Source organism: Pipra filicauda, unplaced genomic scaffold (assembly GCF_003945595.2).
Source record: "Pipra filicauda isolate LSUMZ 115617 unplaced genomic scaffold, ASM394559v2 scaffold3_size10097308_pilon, whole genome shotgun sequence".
Lineage (NCBI taxonomy): Eukaryota > Metazoa > Chordata > Aves > Passeriformes > Pipridae > Pipra > Pipra filicauda.
The window spans coordinates 5,918,908-5,943,555 of NW_024104532.1; the positions used below are offsets into that span (position 1 = coordinate 5,918,908).

Here is a 24,648-nt window from a genome sequence, read left to right on the forward strand (position 1 = left end):
GGGCGGGGGGAACGCGGGCCTTTTGTAGCGCGAAGGCAGCGGACCGCAGCTGAAGGAGGAAGGAAGGGAAGGAGGGCAGGTGGGAAAGCAGGACGATCATTGCTGTCACCTGTCCCTTGCGGAGAAGGGGAAATAAACCCGGCACGCCTCTCGGGGTGCGCTCCTGCCAGGCCGATGCCCCTTTAAGAGCGCCCCCCCCAAGATGTCGCCGTGGGTTCATGTGCTCGCTCCACCGAACTTGCTGGTTCTCCCTGACCCTCGGGTCGGGCTCTGGGCCGTCGCCATTGGCTGGCGGCGGGGGCGGCGGTGCCTGATTGGCGGTGACGGCGCGGCCCCGCCCCGGCCGTGCCCAGCAGGCTGCGCTGCGGGCGGTGCCGGGCAGGCTGCGGCCATGGCGGCGGTGTCGCTGTGAGCGGGCGGACGCGGGGCCACCATGATCATCGAGAGCGTGGACGCGCTCAAGTCCTGGCTGGCCAAGCTGCTGGAGCCCATGTGAGTGCGGCAAGGCGAGCGGGGCGGGCCGCGCGGGCAGCCCTTCCCGCCGGTCGGGTCCGGCCGAGGCGCTGCGGCCCTACCCCGCCTGTCCCCGGCCCGGGCCCGGCGCGCCCGGAGTGCGGGACAGCCCGGGACAGCCCCGGCTCGGGGACGGGCTGGGGGCCTTTTGTTCCGCAACGGACAGCGGGGCTGGGAAAGGGTCTGGAGCAGCAGGAGCGGCTGAGAGAGCTGGGGGGGCTCAGCCTGGAGAAAAGGAGGCTCAGGGTGGACGTCCTCACTCTCTACAACTCTGATAGGAGAGTGGAGCTGGGGGTGGTGGTCGGGCTCTGCTCCCAGGGAACAAGGGACAGGACAAGAGGAAATGGCCTCAAGCTGTGCCAGGGGAGATTCAGGTTGGATATCAGGAAGAATTTGTTCATACAAAGTGTTGTCAGGCATTGGAAAGGCCTGCCCAAGGAGGTGGTGGAGTTACCGTCCCTGGAGGTGTTCAGGGAACGACTGGACGTGGCACTCAGTGCTGTGGGCTGGATGACAAGTTGGGGATCGGTCCCAGGTTGGATGTGATGATCTTGGAGCTCCTTTCCAGCCTCAGTGGTTCTGTGTGCCTTGGCTGTGGGCTGCTTGTGTCCCCCGCCCCACCTGCCTCCCTGGCTGCACTGTGGTCGCTCAGTCCCAGCTGTGTGACCTCGGAGCAGAGCCCAGGGCTGGCAGGAGCTGACAAAACCAGGAATAATGTTAAACCTGTGGAAACTCTGCATTTACATTCTTACAGTGGAAGTGGGACTTTTTTGGAGTCAGCATGGATCCACATTGTTTCATGCTGCTTTTTATGGTTTCTGATAATGCATCCTGGCTGTAACGTGGTGGTGGGTTTGTGCTGGTCCCGAGCCCTGCAGTGCCTAAACAGCCCCAGGTGCTGGTCCTGAGTTCTGCAGTGCCTAAACACATCTGGTGCTGGTGGTGCAGGTACAGGAGGGGTTGGTGGGTCTCACCTGCAGCAGGAGTCTCCTGGGAGAAGCTGCTTGTCGGTGCCTGACAGCCTTAGGGTTCCCACAAAGTACAACTGAGACCTGTGTGAAGTGTTGTAAATAGGCCTTAGGACTGCTCAGTTGCTGTCATTAAGTATCAGACCTTTGGAAGTTCTTCCCAATTTTCCTTTCCCCTTGTTAAGATCACAGGTGTCTTTGGTCAAACTCTGCTGAAAGTCTCTAGACTGGAGCATGACTCCTGCTCTTGCAGTGTCCCTGCCAGCTCCAGTCAGCCTCCAGCATTCCTTGGGCGCTGGAGCTGCACTGTGGGGATGTGAGCTGGAGACTTTTGTGGCAGAGAATCAAGGGATTGGGCCAGTGGGCCCTGGCAGTCAGGGACTCTAAAGGGACAGTCAGGGAGTGTAGTGACAACAGAGTGACAATATAGCCTGGCTCACCTGGAGGAGCGCACACATCTTGTGTGCTCCTGCACTGCATAATGGGATGGTGATGCCTGAGAGAGACTAATGTGCAGAGAAAGGAAAGGGAATAGTTGTGAAGTGATGGATCATCTCCTTTATTTGAAATGGAAGGTTTATAATCAGTGTGTGAGGGCCCCAGTACATCACACACTGTGAATGCATCACACACAGGTTATTTCTGTGTATGTGTAAAATCTGTCAATTTGTGGTTTCTTTGTTGTTAATTGCTCCATTTATCCTGGCTCTCAGTGGAGGCTGGATGTTGTTGCAGGCTGAGAGTAGAGCTGCTTCATTGCTGCTCATTGAGGATTTTTATTTCTCTCACCAGTTGCCCTCTGTGTGGCTTTTGCCCTCTGCTTGTTTTCTGGCTTTTTTCCTTACTTTAAATTATTTTGAGGTCCATATACTTTATACTTTTTCCTTTTATTTCCATAGTTAATATTCTCAGAAAATACACAATCCCCTTTTGAATGTTAATTTGAAAAAATAAGTCTTTAAATCATGAGTGTTTAGGTTCCTGCCCTCAGCTGATAGCTGACATCTGCATCCTCTGAGAGGCAAAATGAGGAGCTGTCACTTCATCATGTCACACTGTTGTTCTGTTTTATACCTGGAGTGTGTTTCTAGTGGCTGAATGGTGGAATCTAAAGCAATATCCCATATAAAGATTACACTGCACAAAGTTGGTGTCTTTGGCCTTTGTGGAGCCAGACAAGGGGGAGGGAGTGTGGGGAGAGAACTTGTTCAGTAACTGTTCCCCTTTGGGTGTTTTACAGGGTTACTGTAAAATTTGGCATGAGAGTATCCATGGGGAGGAAACCCCAGCATGTCAGGCACAACCACTGAAGCTGTGCAGAACTTACCTGTGTGTGTATTGAAAATGTGCCTCTGACATTTTCTGAACTGCTTCATAACAATATTTTAATGTTTAAACCCAGTTAACCCTTCCCAGTCCTTGTGCAGTACCTTCCCTGGTACATGGTTTGTGCTCTGCCATATCCATAGAGCCCTTCGAGCTGTGGTTGCTGGGCTGAGAGGGGCCTCAGCAGTGGGTCTGATTGTCCAAAAGAGAGGTGGTTGTCCCTCAGCAAAGCTCAGGAAGAGCAGAGAAGTGGGACTGTTGTCACATGTGGCTGAGGGGTCACAAGGCAACTAAAATATTGGACTGTGGTTTCATAAAGCCCTTTGCTGGCCCCGTGGTCCCAGGGCAGCTGTGCTGGTGCTGGGTGTGAGCCCAGCACCCCAGGGGTGTTGCAGGAGCTCGGGGGGGTCCTTGAGCAGTGACTGTCCCCGCGAGGTCGGTGTCCCGCAGCAGCCAAGCGTGGTTCTCCCTCTCCCCAGATGTGACGCAGACCCCTCAGCCTTGGCCAACTATGTCGTGGCATTAGTCAAGAAAGACAAGCCCGAGAAGGAGCTGAAAGCTTTCTGTGCTGACCAGCTGGATGTCTTCCTGCAGAAAGGTACAGCGCTCTCCAGGGGCTTTGCTTCTCTGGGGGGAGGACAGAGGGTGATGCACCACTGTTGCCTTCAAAATGTTTCTTGGCATCCATGAATACTTCTTACAGAATGTTATGGAAAAAAGATCTTGGGATTAAAAAATAATAATCCTCAGGTGAAGTTGTGTAACTTGGACTTTTCACGGTGGGTGGGAGGAAGTGCTCTGAAATGAAAGCAATTTAGTTTAAAGTGTTAGTCGTGCTGCCAGAAGCTTCTCTGACAGGTGCTTGGTCACCTTTGAAAACCTAGTCCTTGTTAATCCTTCAGGCTCCTGGGGAGCTTTGCATGGCAATTTGGTTCATACTCAAGGTTTTAAACACCTGAAATTCTAACACTCAGTGGGGAAGTTATTGTGCATTTTTCATGATGTTGAACTGCTGCTGTGAATTATTTACTCTCGTAAAAATTGCTCTAAAGAGGTTGCTGAGAGTAGCTGATGAAGTAGCTATGGACTTGTTCCTTGATCACAAGCTCTGATCATACTCACCCTTTAGAACAGAAGTTTCTCTTGTTGTCTTTCATATACCTGATGAATTGCTTTCTCTAAATGAACAGCCTCAAGTCCCACAAGTGTAATTCCAGCTCCTTCAGTGGGGCTAAGGCTCATTAATCTGAGGTGCCGCTGCTCTGAGCAGCCCACCTGTTTTCAGGGTCTTCTCTGGCAAATGTAACCATGCCCTTAAATCCACATGTAACAGTATTTTCTTGTGTTCTGTATCCTCAGAAACTTCAGGGTTTGTAGATAAACTTTTTGAAAGTTTGTACACCAAGAGTTACCTTCCTTCTGCTGAGCCCACGAAGGCAGAGGCGAAGCCTGCAGGGCAGGAGAAAGAAGAAGTCAAGGAGGAGGTAACGTATTTGCTCTACCTGCCTTTAATTTTCAAATTAGCTCTCATACATTTGTGAGGCCAAACATGAAAGAAAAATGCACTCTGTTGTGACTGATGATCTCTGTGACCTGTGTGTGACTGAAGAGCAATGGAAGGTGACAATTTGGACAAGAACATTTTAAATACTTTTCCAAAGCCTGCCTTTGATTGAGAGTAGTGGCACTCAGAAATCCTATTCACGTGGCCCTAGCAATACCAGATAATAATTATTTGGAAGGGTTTGAGAGGGGAAAGCAGCAAAAACAGTCCAAAACATTTCCAATTTTTTATATTCTGTGAGGAATGTAAATTATTTAGTATATTTTCTGTGATGCTTAAAACCAGTGAAATCCAGCCTCTGTAATGGAATAATTACTTTGGAAAGTGAGATAGAGTTTGTTTGCCAGCAGTTCTCTCTTTTGCCATGATTTTAAGTTCTATTGACAAAATTGAAAGCAATTAAGTTTTTGAGAGAAGGTGACAATTAACTGCAGAAATCTGTCAGTCAGCCAAACCCAGGTCAATCCAAACAAACACAAGTCCTTATTTACCAGAGCGTCATTCATCAGATGATTTAAATTAAAGTTGGTTTTTACTTTTTTACTCTCTATTCTGATGTCCTGTTTTATCTGAGGTTGTGACACAGAATTTTGCTTACGGAAGTTCATAATTTGCCACTGTACAAGACTTTCACTGGAAGAGCTTTCTCATCAGTTCTCAAAGTAGTGTCATAGCTTATAGAAAGTCCTTTAGAGCTACCTTCAGTTGACTTAACCAGTGCTCTGGTGGGGACAGAGGGGGAGGTTTGGGAAGTGGAGGGGAGTGGCAATAAGCAGAAGATATCTAGGACAGCTTTATGGGACAACTTTACAGGATCAGGACATTAATTAGTTATTTTGACATCAGCAAGGCCATCAGCAGATCATCAAGATCTGTCATATAGCTCAGTGTATGGTGTGAGTCCTGCAAATGGAGGCCATAAAATAAACTACACTTAGAATTACAGCAGAGTCAGGGCTGCAGGGGACCCAGGTGTGATGCACCTTGTGCTGGGAGCAGGGCTGCAGGTCAGGCTGTCCAAAGCCCTGTCAAGCCAAGTCTTGAATATTTCTACCAGTTCTCCCCAGTAATCCTGTTATACAAGCATGTAGGAAGCCTTCCTTTTTGTTTTACTCGGGGAAAAAAAATCTTTTACATTATTGCATGTCAACTTTTGTCACCAAAATTTACAGTAACTTGTAAGCAGTGTGAAATGGCAGCAGAAGTGCAGTGTGGGTCAGTGGTTTGCAGTGGTGGTACAGCTGACAGACTTGTGAACCTGCTTTGGTGGAGGCCAACAAGAAATGTGACCAGTTCCACCATGTGAGCAGATTTTTACTTTAAAGCAGTTATTCCAAATGTCATCTAGTGACTTTCCTACCTGGAAAGGTGACTCCTGAGTCATGTTCCAAGGTCCAGGAAATACCCAACTTATAGAATTGCTTATGCTAAATAAGGCAGTAGAGTGGAGAGAGATCTTGTCTTTCCTGAATCCTGTTTAGAAACAAAACATCGAAGTGGTTTTATTTGAGAGCATCTCTGCAGAAAAACTTGGAAGTTTTGAGACAAAAAACCCTCTAGTTCTTGATTACTTGTAGTGCTTCGCTATTGTGGGCAAGTAGTACTTGAATATTGTTTTATATGGGATGCTGTCTGTAACTTGAAGTACATTTTGATGTCGTGTTCTTCATTAAAAAAAGTGATACTTGTCCTCGTTTGGTAGTTGTGTGTTAAACAGAATTTTCAAGAGTCAGTTGAAGAAGAGCGGGAGAGCAGGAAGAAGAAGTATTCCAGTCCCCAGAGGAGCCGTGGAGATTCCAGTGAGCAAAGGTTAGCTTTGAGCCACAATATTAAGATATTCTTCTGTATTTGTTGTCAATCTTTACGTGGTTTTTACCTTGTAGGTAGTGATTTTTATGAAAAATTAGTGATTTTTGTCCCTCCTTTTCTCTATCTGTGATATATTGTCTGTATGCTGATTATGTGTGTGAGAACCCTTCACAAAAAGTTGGCCTCTTCCAAAAAAATGATAGTATTCTTCATATGACAATTCCTAGGAATGTCATCAGTTCCATTGTTTCCCTTGTTATATAAATGAAGAGCATTATTGGGAGGTCTGTAGGGGCTGGGGGCTGTTGTTCACAGTGAACATCACTTTTAAGCCTGTTGGGGTCTGAGCATTGTAACTGTCTCACCTTGCCAGTTCCTAGTCCTGCCCTTGCTGCTTGCTACAGACCAGTGATTCAGCTGTGACGTTCTGTACTTCTCTGTAACTTGGGAAATTCTGACTGGAATGTCTCACTGCTCAGATGGATCGGAAGGACAAGCAGTACCTTACCTTCTCGTGAGCTTCTTTTTTAATTTGGTTCCTCCTTTCACAAACATCATCTACATCTGTCTTTTCTAGGACCAGAGAGAAAAAGCGGGATGATGGGAAATGGAGGGACTACGACAGGTACTATGACAGGAGTGACCCGTACAGGGAGAAGTCTGGCTGGCGCCGGGGCAGGAGTAAAAGCCGGAGCAAAAGCCGAGGGTTAAGTCGGAGTCGCAGCCGCAGCAGGGGCCGGAGCAAAGACCGGGATGGCAGCAGGAGTGGTGAGTATCCAGGGTGCTGCTGCAGGAGAACATCCCATGGCAGTGCTGGGTGTGACTCCTATGGACTCTACGGTTTAGCAGCCAGGAGGTGCCCTTGGGTAGTTGGAGCAAAATTTGGGAACTTTGTGTTCTTGAAATTGTTAATTAAGATGCTGTTCTTTGGAGTAGAACAATTAAAGGGGTTGTTTTCTTCTTTGCTAACCTCTTAATTTATCCACAGGTGTATACCCGTGGATATCAGTAGATTGTATTTTTGAGCTGTGTGTTCTGACAAAGCTGTTGATTTTTATTTTTTTGTTTTTCTCCTTGTAGAGATCGAGCTTTTTGCAAAGCAGTGTTTCCCTCTCTTTCACTTTGTTACTGTATATTTTTAGAGAAGGTTTATTTGCAGTGGTTACCATGTGATCATTGTTCTTTTAGGGCTAGTTCAGGTCTGTTGGAAAAGTAAGTGCCACAGATTACAGCAGATTTCAACGCACCTTGAGACCACGTTAGTTAAGGGCAGAGGTATGTTTGTTGTTTGAAAGGCTTTTGCCCTTCTCTTTCTCCTTTAAGAGAGAGCTGTAATCCAGAATGGAATAAGGAGTAGAGGAATGAATGTGCATTTTGCAAAGAAAACGCTGACATTTCTGAAATTAAACCCCTGTTCACATTATGTTTAGTTCTTACTGCATTGGTAAGAGTGAGCTCCTTCAAGAACAGTTTAACATGCAGAACAGTCAATATTTCAGGAAATGTTGTGTATTAGCACTTCCTCATGGCTCTGATGTACAGAACAAAGCATGAAGACTTTACCTAACTATTTTTTTTCAACAGAGCACCGAGAGAGAGAGAGATCAAAATACAAGAGTGAAAAAAATGATGTTGAAGGCTCATATAATCCGGTGTCCGCATCTTCCAGTAAATCCTCTGAACAGTATTCCTCTGCACAAGCTATTCCCAGTGCTGTTACTGTAGTTGCGCCTGCACACCACCTTGAAAACACGACAGAGAGCTGGTCAAATTACTTCAACAATCACAGCAATCCCAGTTCATTTGGCAGAAACCCTCCTCCTAAAAGAAGATGTCAAGATTATGATGGTAACTGTTCCTTAGTTTTCCATTTCATGCCTGGTTTCAATGTTTGTGTGACTTGTTTTTGGGGTATTCACTAAATGTGGGCAGCAAGTCACAGTGCAGTGGTGTGTGACATGTACCTTGTATGTAAGAGGTGCAGAGATGACCTGTGTCGTACTGAGGACATAACTAGTCTTACTGAAGCAGTTTGCTTATGCTGTGACAGTTGCTGCATAAGAACATATGGAGTTTGTTCACAGTTCTGTATGTGCTAGACAAATACCTCAACCACTGGCACTGCTGCTGCAGATTGCAGTGTGTGTGCGTGTTTAATATAAACAAGTACTTCTGACTAGCCTTTATGATGGATACTTGGAAGCTTGTGTGCTTTTATGAAGGATTGTTCTAATTTGAATTATTTTGAAACCTTATCTGATAATGTAATGTATCAGTGACGGCGTGCTTTCCTTATTAAGAAATTCCAACAAAATCTGAAATGCTACAAATCACTGCGAACTTCTGGGTTTTGTTTTTTTTTCCTGACAAGATACAAAATGTCCTGTTTTGCAGAGCGAGGATATTGTGTCCTTGGCGATCTCTGCCAGTTTGACCACGGAAATGATCCTTTAGTCGTAGACGAAGTTTCCTTGCCAAGCATGATCCCGTTTCCGCCGCCGCCGCCGGGGCTCCCGCCGCCCCCGGGGATGCTCCTGCCGCCGCTGCCGGGGCCCGTGCGCGGCCTGAGGCTGCCGGTGCCCCCGGCCCACCCGCAGCCCCCGCCGCCCGTCGTGCTGCCCGTCCCACGTGAGTCACAGCTGCCTGTGTCTGGCACCACTGTAGGAACCGGTTGCGGTTTCTTTGCCGTCCGTGTGCTGTTTGAAATAGTGCCAAAGGAGTCCCGAAAATTCGGCTGGTGAACCACGATGTGCCTCACACTCCAAACTGAATTAAACAGGGCACGGGAGTGGAGCGGGGGGGATCTTTCAGCTCATTTCAAGCTGGTGGTGGTTGGATTGGTCACTGACACTTTCTAGGTTTTTGTTTTCCTCAAGTGCAAAAAATGTTGAGGTTCGATCTCCTAAAGGTTCTAATAAAGCTCCAGTGTTGGTGCTACATTATCTGCTATTAGAAAGTAATACATCATTGGTGCATCTAAGATCTGTCTTAGCTCAGCAGTGATCTGAGATGTTCAGCCTTTTTTGTTATCTTACTGCATCTTATGAATTCTATGAAGAAGTAGCATTATGAAGGACATGGTTGTTCTGGTTCAGTGCTCTCTATTCCAGGAACTCAATACATGCTGTGGTGGTTGTGTCCAATAGCAGCAGCTTTGGGATGAGAAATAATTTGATACAGGATTAACCCTAACCTTTGCATGAGCCCTTTAGTGGGTCAGCTGACTTGCAGTGAGAGAACTGACAGTGCTCAGGATGGGCTGTGTAATGTCACTTGGGGTCCTTTTTGGACGTACACTCAGTAAGAATGTCTGTGTGGTACATGAGGTAACCAAAGCACAACCAGTTAGAGAAATTCCTTTCTGGGAATGCCTCTTGCCCTGCAGGTCTTGTTTCAGAACTGCAGCCTAAATGATGCTGATCTGATCTCTTGCTCTGAGCAAGCTTTGGCTCTCCATGGCAAAGCTGAGGGAGGAGCTGCTGTAGTTAATGCAGCTCTTGCACTAACAAACCTCTGGGGAAGAAAAGACACTTTTTTCCCTTAGAGCATTGTCTTTTCTGGGAACGGGAAAAGGTGTTGGAAGCAGAGTAACTTACCTGAACAAGCTTCTCAGTTCAGTGTTGCTGTAGTGGGATTGAACGTATTTACAACCCTGACCTTGCTCAAAGCAAAGCATAAACAAATGGCATTGAATTGTTTGCACGTTTTGTCTGTGAGCTGTCAGTGTGTGATGGTGTGATCTGTTCTGTGGTGTTGTTGTAGGACCACCTTTAACACAGTCCAGCTTGATAAATAACCGTGACCAGCCGGGGACAAGTGCGGTGCCCAGCCTGGCACCTGTGGGAGCAAGGCTGCCTCCTCCTCTGCCCCAGAACCTGCTCTATACAGTGTCAGAACGTAAGCAAATGTCTCTTGGTTTAAATCTGTTCGACGTAAAAATTGTGAAATTCCTCTGATGCGTGATTAGAAGTTATCTTCTGTCTTCCTCCAGTATGTACAAATCTAAAAAGAAGTCTGATGGGTCTCCCTGGGTCAGGCCATCATCCATTCCAGTGTGGAATGGCAACAGTGTTCTGTCACAGTCTGAGGGAAGAGCACTGTAGGGAGCTTCCTTTGGGTTTCATGTGCTCACAGCAATCAGATTGTTGCATAAGAAAGGGATCCTTTCATCCTCAAGCTGTTCAGTAGGATATTAGAAGGCAAAAGATGGATCTGGAAACCTGTAATTGCTGTTTAACTTAGGTTTTATTCCTTTCCAGTTTGGACTACTGCAGATGAGAGATTTTTTTTCCAGCTGTGTATCACAATAGTCTGTACAGTCTTCATATACATAAGTACTTGCTTTCTGTCCTTTTTCCAGATTCAACTTAGTTCTAGTTTTCTAACTTAAAGTGGATGGCTTTCACTGGACATATCCATCTTCCTTAACAGAGCTCAAAGTTTTAAAAAGTGGGGTTTTACAAGGGAAAATAGCAAAATGCCTGGAGAGTCCTAGATTGCTCAGTTTGAACACAATAAAGCTTATTTCTTTAATAATGAAAGGATTAATGGCATTTCCCTATCCTATATGAGCAAAATAAGATAATTAAATGTCAGTGTTTTATAATATTCTCATCTGGGGTTTTTACAATAAATATTCTGAATTTTATTCAAAGGAAGGCTTTAGTTCAGTTCATGATCCGTGTCATCATCTTTGTGACTTCCATGCTTTTCAGAACTTCAGTCACTCAGATTTCTTGTTTGATAATCTGTTCAGTTATCCCCAAGTGCTGTCAGGTGTTTAGGTGTCACCATCTGATCCTTTCAGCTCCAGAACTTCTGGTGGCTGATTCTGCCTGTTGTAGGTCACAGGGCATCACAGTAGTTCTGTTCTCCAGAACCACTGTGGAGATTCTCATGTCCTGTTCTTGGACTGCTGTGGTAATAACTGCTGGCTGCCCTCTTGCAGTCAACCACATGCCAAATCAGGGAGGAGGAACTTGTGGTTCAGCTCCTTCAGGGTTAGTGAAAGTTCTTGGCAGAGCCTGAAACTGTAAAACGTCAGTGTGGATATTCTGGGGCATCTGTTTTAAATTGTAGAGTTGTCTTTGCTGCTGTGGAATAAGGAGCTGAGATTTAGGGGAGTTCACATCTGTCAGGTCCCCTTGTGCAGGCATTCATTCTGTTCCAGGATGTACTGTGTTTCTGTGGAGGCTCTTCATAGACTTCATTCATTCTAGTTCTTGTACAGCTTTTCTCTTTTTTTGGAAAATTACATCGTCCTTGATTTGGACCTTGGGCTGGAGGAACAATAGCAGTCAATTCTGTCATCTTGTGTTCTCATGGTGACCCCTTCTAATGAAAATGATCATTCCTACCTTACCTGGGATAGGCAGCTGGTCTCACTCTTACATAAAGTAAGAGAATCCAGTAGGTAAGTATTGATCCCATTACCTCACTTCTCAGCTTTCTTTGATTGGAATTATTTAAGTATGTTCTTCCCCCAAAATCCTTTTCTGAAGTGAACTAGACCCTTGGGCAGCAAAGACTGAAAATCTCTTTCCATCTTAGGCCCTACAGTATAAATGCCCAAACAAAACCTTGTGTTGCTCCCTTTGAAACAGTGCCAGACATTGTGCAGCTTGTCACACAGATACCTTGGGCCTTTCCAGTCAGTGGATCAGCAATACTCAGTATTGTGACCTGTATTTGGACAAACAGTACCAGATTAAAAACCAAAAGAGAATGTGCCCAGATAGGCTGGGTCCAGGTGAGGGTTTGAAATGGCTGCACACATTGGCTGTACCACCTCTCTTTTCTCTTCATCCGAAACAGCTTCTGACTCTTGGACATCCATGCATTTCCTTAAAGGAAAATTAACCCTGAGTCTTAAACTCATTTGAAAAATCCTGTCGTTTCTCTCCTTTTTTTGTAGATACATATGAGCCAGATGGCTATAACCCCGAAGCTCCTAGTATTACCAGTGCTGGTAGATCTCAGTATCGGCAGTTCTTTACGAGAGCACAAATGCAGCGTCCAAATCTAATTGGCCTAACATCTGGGGAGATGGATACAAATCCTCGAGGTAGGAAGGGTTTCTGGTCATTGCTGTTGCTATTTTTGTCCAAGACCGTGAACAATTTTCCCTGTTTTCAGGCTGAAGGCACTCCTTTTTCTGACTGCTCTAGTGTTTCAGAGCAATTTTTGGACATTTCTACCTTTTTTTTTGAAGGTGCTAATATGACCACATTAAAGTCAAAGCAGCCTTTTTGGTTAAAAATAACCACTCGCTTGGGAATGTTACAAGGGGTTTGTTGGTTGGGTGGGTTTTTATTCCTCCTTAGCCTGTGAAGGCACTTTCCACGTGCTGGGAACTCCTAGAAAGAAAAATGGTGCCTAAAGATGGCTTTGGCAGCACAGTCTGCAGACTGCTTTTGATTAGCCAAGGGCACAGAGGTGATGATCCACAGTCCTTGCCTGGGCTGTTGTGGTAGTGAAGAGGGGAACTATCATGGCATGTTTTGGTGCTTGATGGTCTGACTCTGTCAGACAGGTGTTCTCTCTGAATGAACATTGCAGGTAGCATTCCAATTCTCCCAGCCCATGGGAATCCCAGTCTGCACTTAAACAATTCCTAACCCCTACCTGGATGGATGTAGGTGTAGTCTCTTAGTGGTGACGTGTAGAAAATATCTTTTAGGGAAGAGAACAAGTCAAGGTTCTTTAAAGAAAGTTTAGTTCTGGTAGCAAAACTTTCTTTCTCCCTCCTATTTTTCCTGCCCTGATCCTTAAAAGCAAAGATGCTAAATTTTAATGTTTGCTGTTACACTTCAGTGTTTCTTATTCAGTAGATAAGAAAGATTTTTTTTTTCAGTATTTCCTTCCAGTGACTCATCCTGTAAAGAATATAGTTAAATATTATTGCAGAAATCGCTGTTGCCATTTGTATCTTAATGGCTGTCACAGAGGCAGGGTTGGGGCTTTATTGCTGCCCCTCAGGCTCTCTGAGAGCCCATCCCAGGGGTAAGACGGGGGTGAGCGGTTGGTGGTGGAGCTTCACACCACTTGTTTTATTGTCTTTGTCACAGGTGGAAAAGGTTTGCTCTCAAATCATCCTCCAAAGTGAGATCAAAGCCAGGCCTGGAAATGCCCAGCCTGTTCTCACCAGTGTAACCAGCAGAGCTCTGGCTTATATAAAAGTCATAGAAATTGCTGTATAACTCAGACTTCTTTTTAGGAGTTGAATATTTGGCACAGGCAGGAGACTAATAGCAAGGGCATACTCTTGCAAAGGTTATAAATAAATTCCTAGCAAACTTTGTGTTGGTAGAAGTTGCTTCAAACTTTAAATCTAATGTCTTGGAGAGCGTAATAGTTGTATTTAATTAACAGGTTGTTGCTGAAGCCTGGCTGGAGGGCTGGCAAGGGGATAGCAGTGGAAGACATGGGTTCTTCATTGCTTTTACCCTGTCAAGGGTTCATACAGGGGAACTTGGTTGTATATTCAGCCCCTGCCTATTGCAGAGCTCTAAACTGAAGCCTGGGAACCTGGGAACGCAGCCTTGGCTCTTTGCCTCCTTTTCTGTTTTGTTGGGATTTGGTTGGGTTGGGTTTTTTTCTCCCCCTCCCTCTCCTTTTCCTGCAGAATCTGAGTTTTCAGTACCTGAAAGATGAAGTTATAGCTTTGTTCAAGCTAATATTAACCTTAAAGGTCAAAACCTTATCCCTCCTGGCTGGACTGTGTGTGTTTCCCTTAGGATGTTTAGTTAGGCTAGGGATTAATGTGGGAATAACTTCAGAAACAAAACTGACCAATTTGTTAAAGTCTTCCTAATGTTTATGTTTTTAACCTCAGTCCTGTTTTGCTGTGTAAGGCAAAGCTTTTCCATGTGTAGTGGAATAACACAGGCCTTTTTCCTTCCCTCCAGCTGCCAATATTATCATCCAGACTGAACCTCCCATTCCCATTACAAATAACAGCAGCAATGTCACTAGAGTTGTCCTGGAACCAGACAGCAGGAAAAGATCTCCAAGTAACATGGAATGTCCACCACTGAAGAAACCCTGGCTGGGAAAGTAAGAATTAGCTGGAATTAATTGGAATGCACTTGATTGCTGTCAGTGCTGTGAACATTGCTGTTCCCCAGTCTCTGCAGTTGGGGCTAGTTGGGTCAGAAAATCTGTGTCCACGTAATATGGTGACTAAATATTGGGTGGTGGGGAGAGCTCTTCTTTGTTAGTGTGTAGGGGGTGTACTTTTCAGGGGAAAAATGTATATTAACATTTGCTGCCTTACTTGGGGACACGTGTGCCCATCTAAACTGCTCCTGTTCTCCTCTTCTCTAGGCAAGCAAATAACAACCAGAACAAGCCAGGGTTTTTGAAAAAGAATCAGTACACAAATACAAAATTAGAAGTTCGAAAAATTCCACCAGAATTGAACAATATTACGCAGCTCAACGAACACTTCAGCAAATTTGGAACTATTGTAAACATTCAGGTAAAAGCCAAAGTTCAGTTTTATGTCTGTATATGGTTATTTTATTTTCCCCAAAGCCTGCTGGAATAATTGCATGTTTTCCTTGAGAAATCTTAATGGTGACTAACTGGGAGAGGAGGTAATCAAGTTCAAGGAAACCTTTTCTTGGTCTACTGTGTATTATTATCTTAATTCTGTAAAAGTGTGTTGGCTTCTGCCTTCATGAGGCCTTACTACATTTGAAAAACTGACCAGTTTAACAGTGTCTAAACTGACTCAGGTGTTTGAGGAGCTTGTATGTAACTTTTTAAAGAGACAGTTTGTCTTGTATGGTAGTCTTACAGTATTTCTCAGTCAGGATTTTGACAAAGATGCTACAGGAGAGTCTTTATCTGCATCAGTTTGTTACCACTTGGCATCCTAGAACTGGTTCCAGCTCAATGGTGTCCCTTGTCCTGTAAGAAGGGGAAAAGTACTAAAAAAAGGTTACATAGTTAAAACACCATTTAATTTCCATTTTATTTTTCTAGAATAAACAGTGGCCTCTTAAGTCCTCAGTTACAGGTCTAAATAAAAGACACATGCCTTGGAAGCCTCCATATTTCTTGAGTTGATAATTTTATGTCTTAGCCCAAAAGATACTGTGGTGCTTTCTGCACCTCCATAAGGAAATAATGCATTTCAAACATGCTGTCTGAATCGTTGCACTAGAAAGTCCAAGATACATTTTTATTACTGTGATACTAATTTTTAGAAAAAGAGTCTTATTCAAGACTCTGAGGTACTGTTGCTTTGAGGGTGTGCTGAGATTGTGCACCCTTGGGTAGCACTCGCCTTCTGGGAGGTTGGAATAAAGAGCCTTTGGGTCAGTACCAGGGTCCCTTCAGCCATATCCCAGTGGCACTGCACACTGCTCTAAATGTGATGCTGCTGGTGGAGGAGTCTTTATTTATTTATTTTACTGTATATAGGCTTTGCTGCAAGGACATGTAATGTTTGCCAGAATGTACTTGGCTTTAATTACATAGAGCGTCCTACCCATGTTTTGAGCTGTTAATACACTGGGTGTCCCACTCATCATTGCAGATTATTTGTAGATGCGTTTGTTGCCAGTTGAGATGTTTCCTTTCTTGACAAATAATGCATTTATGAACTTTTGCTTTAGGTTGCTTTCCAGAACGACCCTGAAGCTGCTCTCATTCAGTACTTGAGTAACGACGAGGCGAGGAAGGCGATTTCCAGCACGGAGGCGGTGCTGAGCAATCGTTTTATCCGGGTGCTGTGGCACAGGGAGAGTGAGCAGCAGCCCACATTGCAGCAGCAGCAGCAGCCAACCCCCCCCCAGGCCCTCCATCACCAGCTGCACCTCCAGCAGCAGGCCCTGGCCACGCCGCCTGCCGTGACCGTGCACAGCAGCCTGTCCAAGGTACGTGCTGTCAGGGAGGTCAGCAGCTTTCCAGAGTGACTGCTGCTGCAGGAAAGCAAATTATCTAATCTTCATGTTTCAATATCTGTGGATACACAGGTGATGAACAAACCCCTGGCATCTGGTGCCTATGTCCTTAACAAAGTCCCGGTGAAACGGCGCCTTGGAGCAGCGGGTGGAAGCCAACCTGAGCTAAGCCAGCCTGGGGCTGGGGTAGAAGAGTCTCAGGTACGTTTGAAAACCAGCCCTGGTCATGCCCTCAGATACAGCTTTGGCCTGTCAGCTGGGAAGGACTTGTGAATTGTTCCCACTTGGTTCTGTTCCTTTTCACTTAATGTTCCACTCAGCCACAGTCAGTCACTTCTTCCTCATTTCATCAGCTGTTTATATGAAATAGGGACAATGACTTAAGGAACAAAGTGTCAGTATTTTAAATAGCATAAAATATTTTTGGCAGTGCTTCATAGTAAACAAATCTGACAGCCTGTGAGATCAGCTTTTTGTTGGCGAATCTGTTGGCTTTCAGTGATTTTTGAGCTTATGCTGTGCTTTAACAGCAGTGCTAGAAGCTTAGAGACTACTTGTGCCCAGAGTTCAAGCTGATACAGTTTAATTCAGTACTGAAGTGCAGCATGTGTTCTGGGCCATAGAGAAGTCCTTTTGAGAAAGGAAGCATGAAGTGGCTTTTGCTGCTTCATTGATCAGAAAGTGTGATGGTAGGCTGTGACTGTGAAGCTGAAACTAAGGTGGATGGAAATCATCACCTTCAGTGGTGTCCTAGTGGGAATCAGGATGCAGAAGGAGTCTGGCATGGAGAAGGAAAGACAGTATCTTTTGCAGAAATCCTTTTAACTAGATTTATGTCTTGATCTATGTGTTTTAATTGCCTTGGTCTTTCTACCTCATTGTACAAATCTGGACATTTGTGCTCATATATGTCCCTCTGAAGTTTCCTGATGGTATATCAGTCACTTCAGCTATTCCATATTTTAGTGTGTTTGTTTTTACTATTTCAGATATTTCCTACTTCTACAAGCCACTCAAAAATGGTTTACAGTTCTCCAAATTTAAAGACATCCCTGAAGTCTGGTGCAGGGTCTAAACCTCACGATGTGCAAGAAGCCCTTAAAAAAAAACAGGTACTTGACTATTGATGGCTGACTGACAGTGTAGTGAGCAAAGTGTTTTAAATGCAAGGTTTTATGGGCACCTGAAACCTCAGTACTGCTGTACAGCTTTCTGCACGGGTGTGGGCTTTGTCATCGTTATGAGACTGTCGTGCAAACACACATTGGGGCTGATCATGGGCAGAGAGTCCTTTTGGGGTGTCTTACTCAACACACTGGGCTGTGTGGGGTTTTCTGGAGGCATGTCTCTGATTTCCATCTCTGCAGGTAGGAGACACTTGAATGACAGCATAGGGTATGTTTCTTAAGAGGTGTCTGAAGGGGGTGAAAAGTAAAGTACTTTACAGTGGAAAATTAGCAGCTTTTTATTGGATCAGCTATACTTCATAGTTGTGCTTTTTGCAGACAGTAGTTTTTGTTGTGGACTTCATTTCCATAGCTTGAAGAGGACAATATGATCTGTATGAGTACATAGAATGCTAGACTGCTTTTTACTGATAGAAAGAATTTTCTCCTCATATAGGAGGCAATGAAACTCCAACAAGACATGAGGAAAAAGAAGCAGGAGATGTTAGAAAAACAGATAGAATGCCAGAAGGTAAGCCTGGAATGTCTCTAGTAAATACGTTCTGATTTTGTAGATACCTGTCTGTTCAGGGCTGTTTAGCCTGGAATTTTATGTTCCTGCTCTTTTATTATTGCATAGATGTTGATATCCAAGCTGGAGAAAAACAAGGCCATGAAACCAGAAGAGAGAGCAGAAATTATGAAGACCTTAAAAGAACTAACAGGAAAAATATCTCAGTTAAAGGATGAATTAAAAACTTCATCTACAACCTCCACACCATCCAAATTGAAGTCCAAGACAGAGGTATTTCTTGTGCGACATACTTGCCTGTTTATCTTTTGTAACTATTTCCAATAATATTTCTTAAAAATGCAGCAACATTAGATCAAAACACTTGCAAGCAGTATTTTAATGTGAGTGATAACTATGGATGAGCAAGCCATGGTTTAAGGAACTCCATGACCTAGTTTTGCTTGTAGCTCATTCACACTTGTTCCAGTTCTAAAGCAGAGGATTCTGGGTCCTTCAAAAAATGGTAGGGACAACACAGACACAGTTAAAACAGTCTGAATTTAGAGAAAAGTGTGGCTGTCGTGTCCTGATCTGTCTGGACCGTTCACATCAACATGTTGAAGTAGAATAAACATTCTATTTTACGGTTCTGCCCTTCCCTCCTGTTTTCTCTTCCTGTCCCTTTTCCTCCCAGGCACAGAAGGAACTGTTGGATGCAGAGCTGGATTTCCACAAGAGGCTGTCCTCTGGAGAGGACACGACTGAGCTGCGGAAGAAGCTCAACCAGTTACAGGTGGAGGTGAGCTGGTGTGCACTGGTGCTGGGAATGAATTTCTGAGGTGTCAGTGCCTTGGATCCCCTCACGGTGGGGGTGGCTGTGTTCTCTCCCCAGGCTGCCCGATTAGGAATCTTGCCTGTTGGTCGAGGAAAGACAGTGCCAGCCCAAGGAAGGGGCCGGGGCCGGGGCCGTGGGGGCAGAGGACGGGGCATGTTGAACCACATGGTGGTGGATCACCGGCCCAAAGCACTCACCGTTGGAGGCTTTGTTGAAGAGGAAAAAGATGAATTGTTACAGCACTTCTCTGTAAGTGTGAGCTGTAAATTAATACGTGTGTTTCATTTCCTCCTGCAGAATTAAGCTGTGCTTAGTAGGATAGCAATAAATCTGAGCTTTTGTCCAAAAATTCAAGTGCTGCAATATTGCTGGGTGATGGAGCTGAGAGTCTGCTGGCTCTCGCTTTTCTGTCCAAGAAATCAGACTTCAGTACACTTTAGTACTGCAAGTGTAGCCCATGATGATCGTGGGTTTGGAGGAGAATATTACTGCTGGTCCTAATGAACTTTTCTCTCACAGAAATTTGGAGATATTGAAGACCTTCAAGAAGAGGATTCCCCATTAAGTGTTGTTCTAACTTTTAAGTCTCGCTCAGAAGCTGAGAATGTAAGTAGAATCATGGATATATTTTTTTTTTCACAGACCTAAAATAAGAATTTTTAACCGCTGATGTCTACCTTTTGTATTGTAAAATTTCGGAGGCTTTGATCCCCCAGTTTGAACTCGACAGTGTTTGGTGCTGCTGCAGGTAGTGCCACAGAAAGAGAGGTACCACCTGAACAGTGACACAGGGCTTTGGCTGGTAAAGGCTCCGTGTCCCCATCCCCTCAGAGCTCTGCTCATCCTCTTGGGCGGGAGCAGCATTTGGCAAGTTTGGGTGCGAGTGAAGTTGCTCTCAGAAGACTTAAGTGGGTGATTGTGGTTTATATATTTGAGATCTTCAAATGTGCCTCTGCACCTCATGCACTGGGTCTGACTTGTTGGTGATACTAAAAAAGTTCTTTACTTGATCCTCTCTCTGAAAATCTGTTCATTTAAATGACTCAGGCTGCTAACCAGGGATCCCGGTTCAAGGACCGACGGCTCCAGATCTCATGGCACAAACCCAAGGTACCTTCTGTGTCCACAGAAATCGAGGAAGAGGAGTCCAAGGAAGAGGTATGGAAATCTGTTAATAACCTGACCATTCTTCCTGGAATCTAATAGCTCAGAGCTCTTAATATACAGTTTTCTGTGTGCTGAAGAAATTTTGTAAAAGATGTTTTTGTAGACCAGGAACTGAACTGCATTTCCCACATTTTAAAATGGGGAAAAGGAGCAAAAAAAAGAAAAACAAAAGACACTTTGTGGATGGGATGTTGATTTGTCAATGATGATACCTCAGGTTCTATATGCAGACTGCAAAGCACTAACTCCTGTTAGTGCTCCACTGTAGGAAACTTTATCTCTGTTCTTCCCCATAATTCTGAACACATTAAGCTTTTAAAGGTGTTTCTGTTGAGGCACTTAACAGGAACCTTCTTTGGGAGGGGCGTGGGTCATGGTTTATTCCAGCTTCCTCTGAAGCTTTGCTCTCTTTCCCTCTCCTGATTTGAGGCTGCCATTCTTCCCCTAAAGCTGATTGGGTGTAGTTTGTGTGTCTGTGAGACACACTGTAACTCCACAGGCAGGTACAAGTACAGCTGAGGCTGTGTGGTGTGGTGTGTCCCAGGGCACAGTGTGGAATTTGTGCTTAAAAGTCCATTTTTTTTCTTCCTTCAGGAGACTGAAACCTCAGATTTATTTTTGCACGAAGATGATGACGATGATGACGAAGATGAGGATGAATCTCGTTCTTGGAGAAGATGAAACTTGATGTTGGAAATGTATAATTTTAGGAATATAGTTCAAGCTGCATCTTTTAAACGTTTATTTAAGGAAGTTGATGAGCCAAAAAAAGCTTTACTTTCTTTTCAAACCACAAGATTTACCATGAGCAGAGTTTGGTATGAGAACATTTGGGACATAGAGCTGTGAGACTGAGCTAGCCAAAGGCCCAGGAACTTCTTACAGGATTATCAAGCTCACCAAGATGGTGATTTTTTTTCTATTTAAGAAGGATAAAAAGAGAGGGGGGGGAAAATTAGTATTTTCTTGTCCTCTTTTTGTGTCACCTGTATTACCTTGTTTTGGGTTTTTTATAATGTGATTGGTTTGTTAGTTTATAATTGAAAAGATATTACAGGTTTTATTCAGCAATATTATGGGGTTAGGGTAAAGACAAACTTTCATTAAATATTATGAAAGAAAAACTGGCCTCATTTGCTCGTTGAAAAAGGGTAGCATTTTGTTTCCTATGGAGTCTCTCATAGTAGGCATTATTTGTAGCTAGGTTCATAAATCATTTATTTCAGTATGTTTGACAACCACACAGTCTCTGTGTTGTTCTGCTTTTTGTGAGAGGAGGTGGAAGAAACAATTTAACAGGGTATTGCTATAACATGGTCCAGTTCACTCTGTTTCTCCAAATTCTGCTTCACAGAAAACATCAGCAGGGACACACTGGAGTGGATTTTCACTCCCTCTTGATTTCCTTCCGTAGTTCCAGTGTAAGGCTCAGTGTAAGTCAGACTGTTTGTTTACTGCACTTGAGTATTTGTGAGCAGGAATGGAAGGAGTTCCAGACTCCCTCAAAAGCAGCTAATCTGGCCCCAACCAGGAGCAGCTCTCTTCCTCTCCCTGTTTCCAGCTGTCTGTTCGAGGCAGAGCCCTGCAGTGTTCAGAGCAGGATGGGTTTCAGCCCACAGGACCAGGCTGTCTTGCCCAGCCCCAAACCAGGGACGAGTGTCCCAAGGGTGTTCAGAGCTGGGTCTCCAAGGGGATTCCCTCATGGCCAAGGGCAGTTCTTTCAGACATGTTGAGCTGAACTCCATTACATTCTCAATTGCCTTATTGCTGTACCATTTAACCCCCCCAGGAATGGGGTGTGTGCTGGTGGTGATGCAGGTAGCCAGGTCAGGGTCCTGAGCCGGGTGCTGTGCCTGGTACAGGCTCCAGGGCTCACGGCTGAGTCACCCAGCAGCACTTTCCCTGCCTGTCCACTGGTCCTGGCCACTCCTCAGTGCAGTTTATGTACATTTCTACACAAAATAAACACAATGTCAGTGCACAGCGCTCTTCTCTCTTGAGTGATCACCACTGTATTCCCCAGGGGCTCCTGATGGAAGGACAATATCCACCACACCCTTCACCTGCCTGTGGCTCTATCGTGGCCAGGGGCAGGTGCTGAGCACCCTCTGGGGTCGCAGCCCTGCTGACTCTCTATCCTTGAGCCATGGTGGGGTATCAATCTGTATAATGTCCTGTTTCCTGTCAGTTGAAGGGAATGTTTCCAGTATTCTGTCTCTTTCCAAAACTCACCTTTTCCTAGAATTGGGACTGAGTCTAAATTTCAGGCATGAAGAAACAAGGGGAAGCCCACTCCCCCCACGTACTTAGAGGAATGTCTTGCTCTTCTCCCATCATCCCTAAGGATTTTAATGTCTGTGGCACAGTGTGTATCTTGAAAAATCCATTGCAGCAAACATGTCCGAGTCCTGACAACTTAAAAAATGAGAGAGGGATCAAAAGGATTTATATATTTTTTTGTACAGAGCTTTTTCTTAAACTGTATAATTTTGTAAATATTCTGCTTTTTTTTGTGTACTAAAACTACCGGCGTATAGATTTCAATAAGAATTGTTGTATTTTTGTATTTGGAAAATGAAAATTACAGTGGATTAATTAAGCTGTAAGCAAATTGCAGTAGCCTTCGACACACACGGAATAGATTCCTTTTCATATGGTTTTAGCTCTAAAGTGACACTGGGGTGACGTCTGTTTTTCCAGGGGAAAGTGCTGGGGGAGAGGAGGGGAGTGAGGGTCAGAGCTTTATTTAATGGCTTTGAATGCTTCATACAGTTAATTTTGCCTTCACAGTACCCTTGGCAGGCTGGCCCAAGTCCCTGGTGCCATCCCAAAGGTGTCTGGTGCCTGTGGGGCAGGCAGTGCCCCCGAGCCTGGCTGTGCCCAGGGGGCAGCAGGGCTGTGACTGGCTCGGGGGGCTGGAGCAGGGGGAGGGGAGCCGTGTGACACTGGCCTGCCTTTTGCCAAAGTGTGTGGACCCCCCTATATTTCAGGGCATGCTGAACTCTCTTGGAATGGTTTGGTTTGGATTCCATAGGCAGCAGGGCAGTACAGCTGAGTTTATTTCATGGCGATGCTTTATTGGGAAATTCACGTGTACCTTGGGCAAAACACAACCCGCAGGGTACCTGTGTGCCCCAGGCAGGTGTGATTCCCTGTGCCAGCCTGAGCTGGGGGACAGACACTGAGGATGGGGAAAGCAAGTCACTGTGGGAGGAATTCCATCCCTTTCCTTGCTGACTTAACCTGAGCAAAATAAAACCATCTCCAGAGCTGAAAAGGTAAATCTGCAACCTGGCACCTGCTTGTGAAAGCACCACTTTAACAAAATCATGTGAAAAGGAACAAAGCTCCTCTTGGTGTATAGTAACCTTGTACTATAGTTTTTACAGATTGTGACCTTGTGTAATAGGGTAATAGGAGATATTGATGAATTTCTAACTGTTTATACATTGAAATTCATATATGTAATGTTTGTTTTATTGATTACAAGCTGAATTTCTAAGATGCATGTTGACTTTTTTGCAATAAAGATATACTGTGGAATGGTTCAAGATTTAGAAAAGACAAACTTCTAACTGAAATAAATTGGAAGCAGAACCATTCAAAAAAATTACAACTCTCACAAAAAGAGCATTATCACTTCTTTTGGGGGAAGCGGATGTATGAAGGGAGATTTATGTGTGTGGAATTTGTGTGCAGGTTTGGTTTATGTTGGAGCTGGGAGATAAATCTTCCAAGTGTCTCAGTGCTCTGGAACAGAAGGTGTTAAGACAGGTAAATGGATGTGGGAGGAGGCAGGGTGGGGGTTGTTTGACATTCGGGGGGCTCAAAGTTTAACAGAAAATGAAAGAAGGTTGTAGAGCCCGGAGTAGCTTCTTGGTCTCTCCCAGGTTTGCAGTGTTCTGGGCTATTGGGTACAGGCCCTGAGAGGACACACCTGCCTGTTCTGACTCCTTCACAGGTTGGGGTGAAAGTTAATTTATTCCACTGTCACCTTTGTTCTTGGTCTGTGCTCCTTTCACCAATTCCTGTTATTCCCTCTTCTTCCCCGTGTTGCCTTCATGAATGTGAATGTTTGTGATCCAAGTTTTTCCAAATCTTTCCCTCCTGCAGCCCCTCCCGGCTGCTGGGGATGATTTAAAAGCCAGCCTGGCTCTTCTGTGCTGCTGAAGAGCCCCTCCATGACAAACCTGTGGCTTTGGGACATTTTCTCAGTGCCAGGAGTTGAACTTTAGAGTTTTCCCCAGCTCCCTTCTCAGTCCACAGCCACCAACCAGTCTCGTTCTGCAGGAGGCAGCCACGTCCTTCCAGAGATGGGTCCTGACTCAGAGCAGGAAAGGTCTGGCATCCAGTTCAAAGCACTTGCTGCATCCTACATGATCAAAATTCATTTTAATGGGAAAAGGGAATATAAAGAACGTGGAAGGGGAGTAGCATCTGTGTGTGTGTGTGTGTGTGTGTGTCTTTGGATGTATTTTTCCCCCTGGCCACTCCAAATATTATCTGAGAGTTCCCCAAGCCCAGCAGGGTGGGACAGTTCTTCCCACAGCCGTGGGCTGGAATCCTACCAGGAGCCTGTTGGAAAGAAGCAAATGTCTACGGGAACTATTTGAAGTGAACAGACACATGAAGGTAAGTTGTTGGTGTACTCGTCAGGCCAAGAATGTCTTTATTGTCTCCGGTCGAGGCTGCGTGGAATACAGTGTTAACTGTCTGGAGAGGGTTCCCGAAGGTGGGAATCTAATTTTAACTCGTCTCTGGAAATGTGGGACCCAGTTCTGTCCTGTGGAGCAGGTTGTGTAACGTGTCTGGGCCCTTACTGACAATATCACTGACACAAGGGGGGTTGAAAAGGGAAAAGTAATTTGATGTTTC

At 45.0% G+C, this 24,648-nt stretch overlaps 1 protein-coding gene across 5 annotated transcripts; it reads left to right on the top strand.

Annotated features, from left to right (window-relative positions):
* Positions 1–393: 393 nt before the first annotated feature.
* Positions 394–23,386, top strand: RBM27 (RNA binding motif protein 27). Of its 5 annotated transcripts, none has more exons than XM_027718683.2 (22): positions 394–492; positions 3,287–3,405; positions 4,167–4,291; positions 6,074–6,180; positions 6,758–6,948; positions 7,369–7,455; positions 7,765–8,028; positions 8,575–8,808; positions 9,943–10,077; positions 12,095–12,244; positions 14,088–14,235; positions 14,506–14,659; positions 15,804–16,064; positions 16,164–16,292; positions 17,081–17,203; positions 17,715–17,789; positions 17,898–18,062; positions 18,466–18,570; positions 18,664–18,855; positions 19,126–19,212; positions 19,654–19,764; positions 20,368–23,386. In XM_027718683.2, the coding sequence occupies exons 1-22, from the start codon at positions 434–436 to the stop codon at positions 20,452–20,454; spliced, it is 3,108 nt and encodes a 1,035-aa protein (XP_027574484.1). In that variant the 5' UTR covers positions 394–433; the 3' UTR covers positions 20,455–23,386. The 5 variants fall into 5 exon arrangements, with proteins under 5 accessions (XP_027574484.1, XP_039241187.1, XP_027574486.1 ...); XM_039385253.1 differs by having other exon boundaries at positions 6,089–6,180; XM_027718685.2 differs by lacking the exon at positions 12,095–12,244.
* Positions 23,387–24,648: the final 1,262 nt, after the last annotated feature.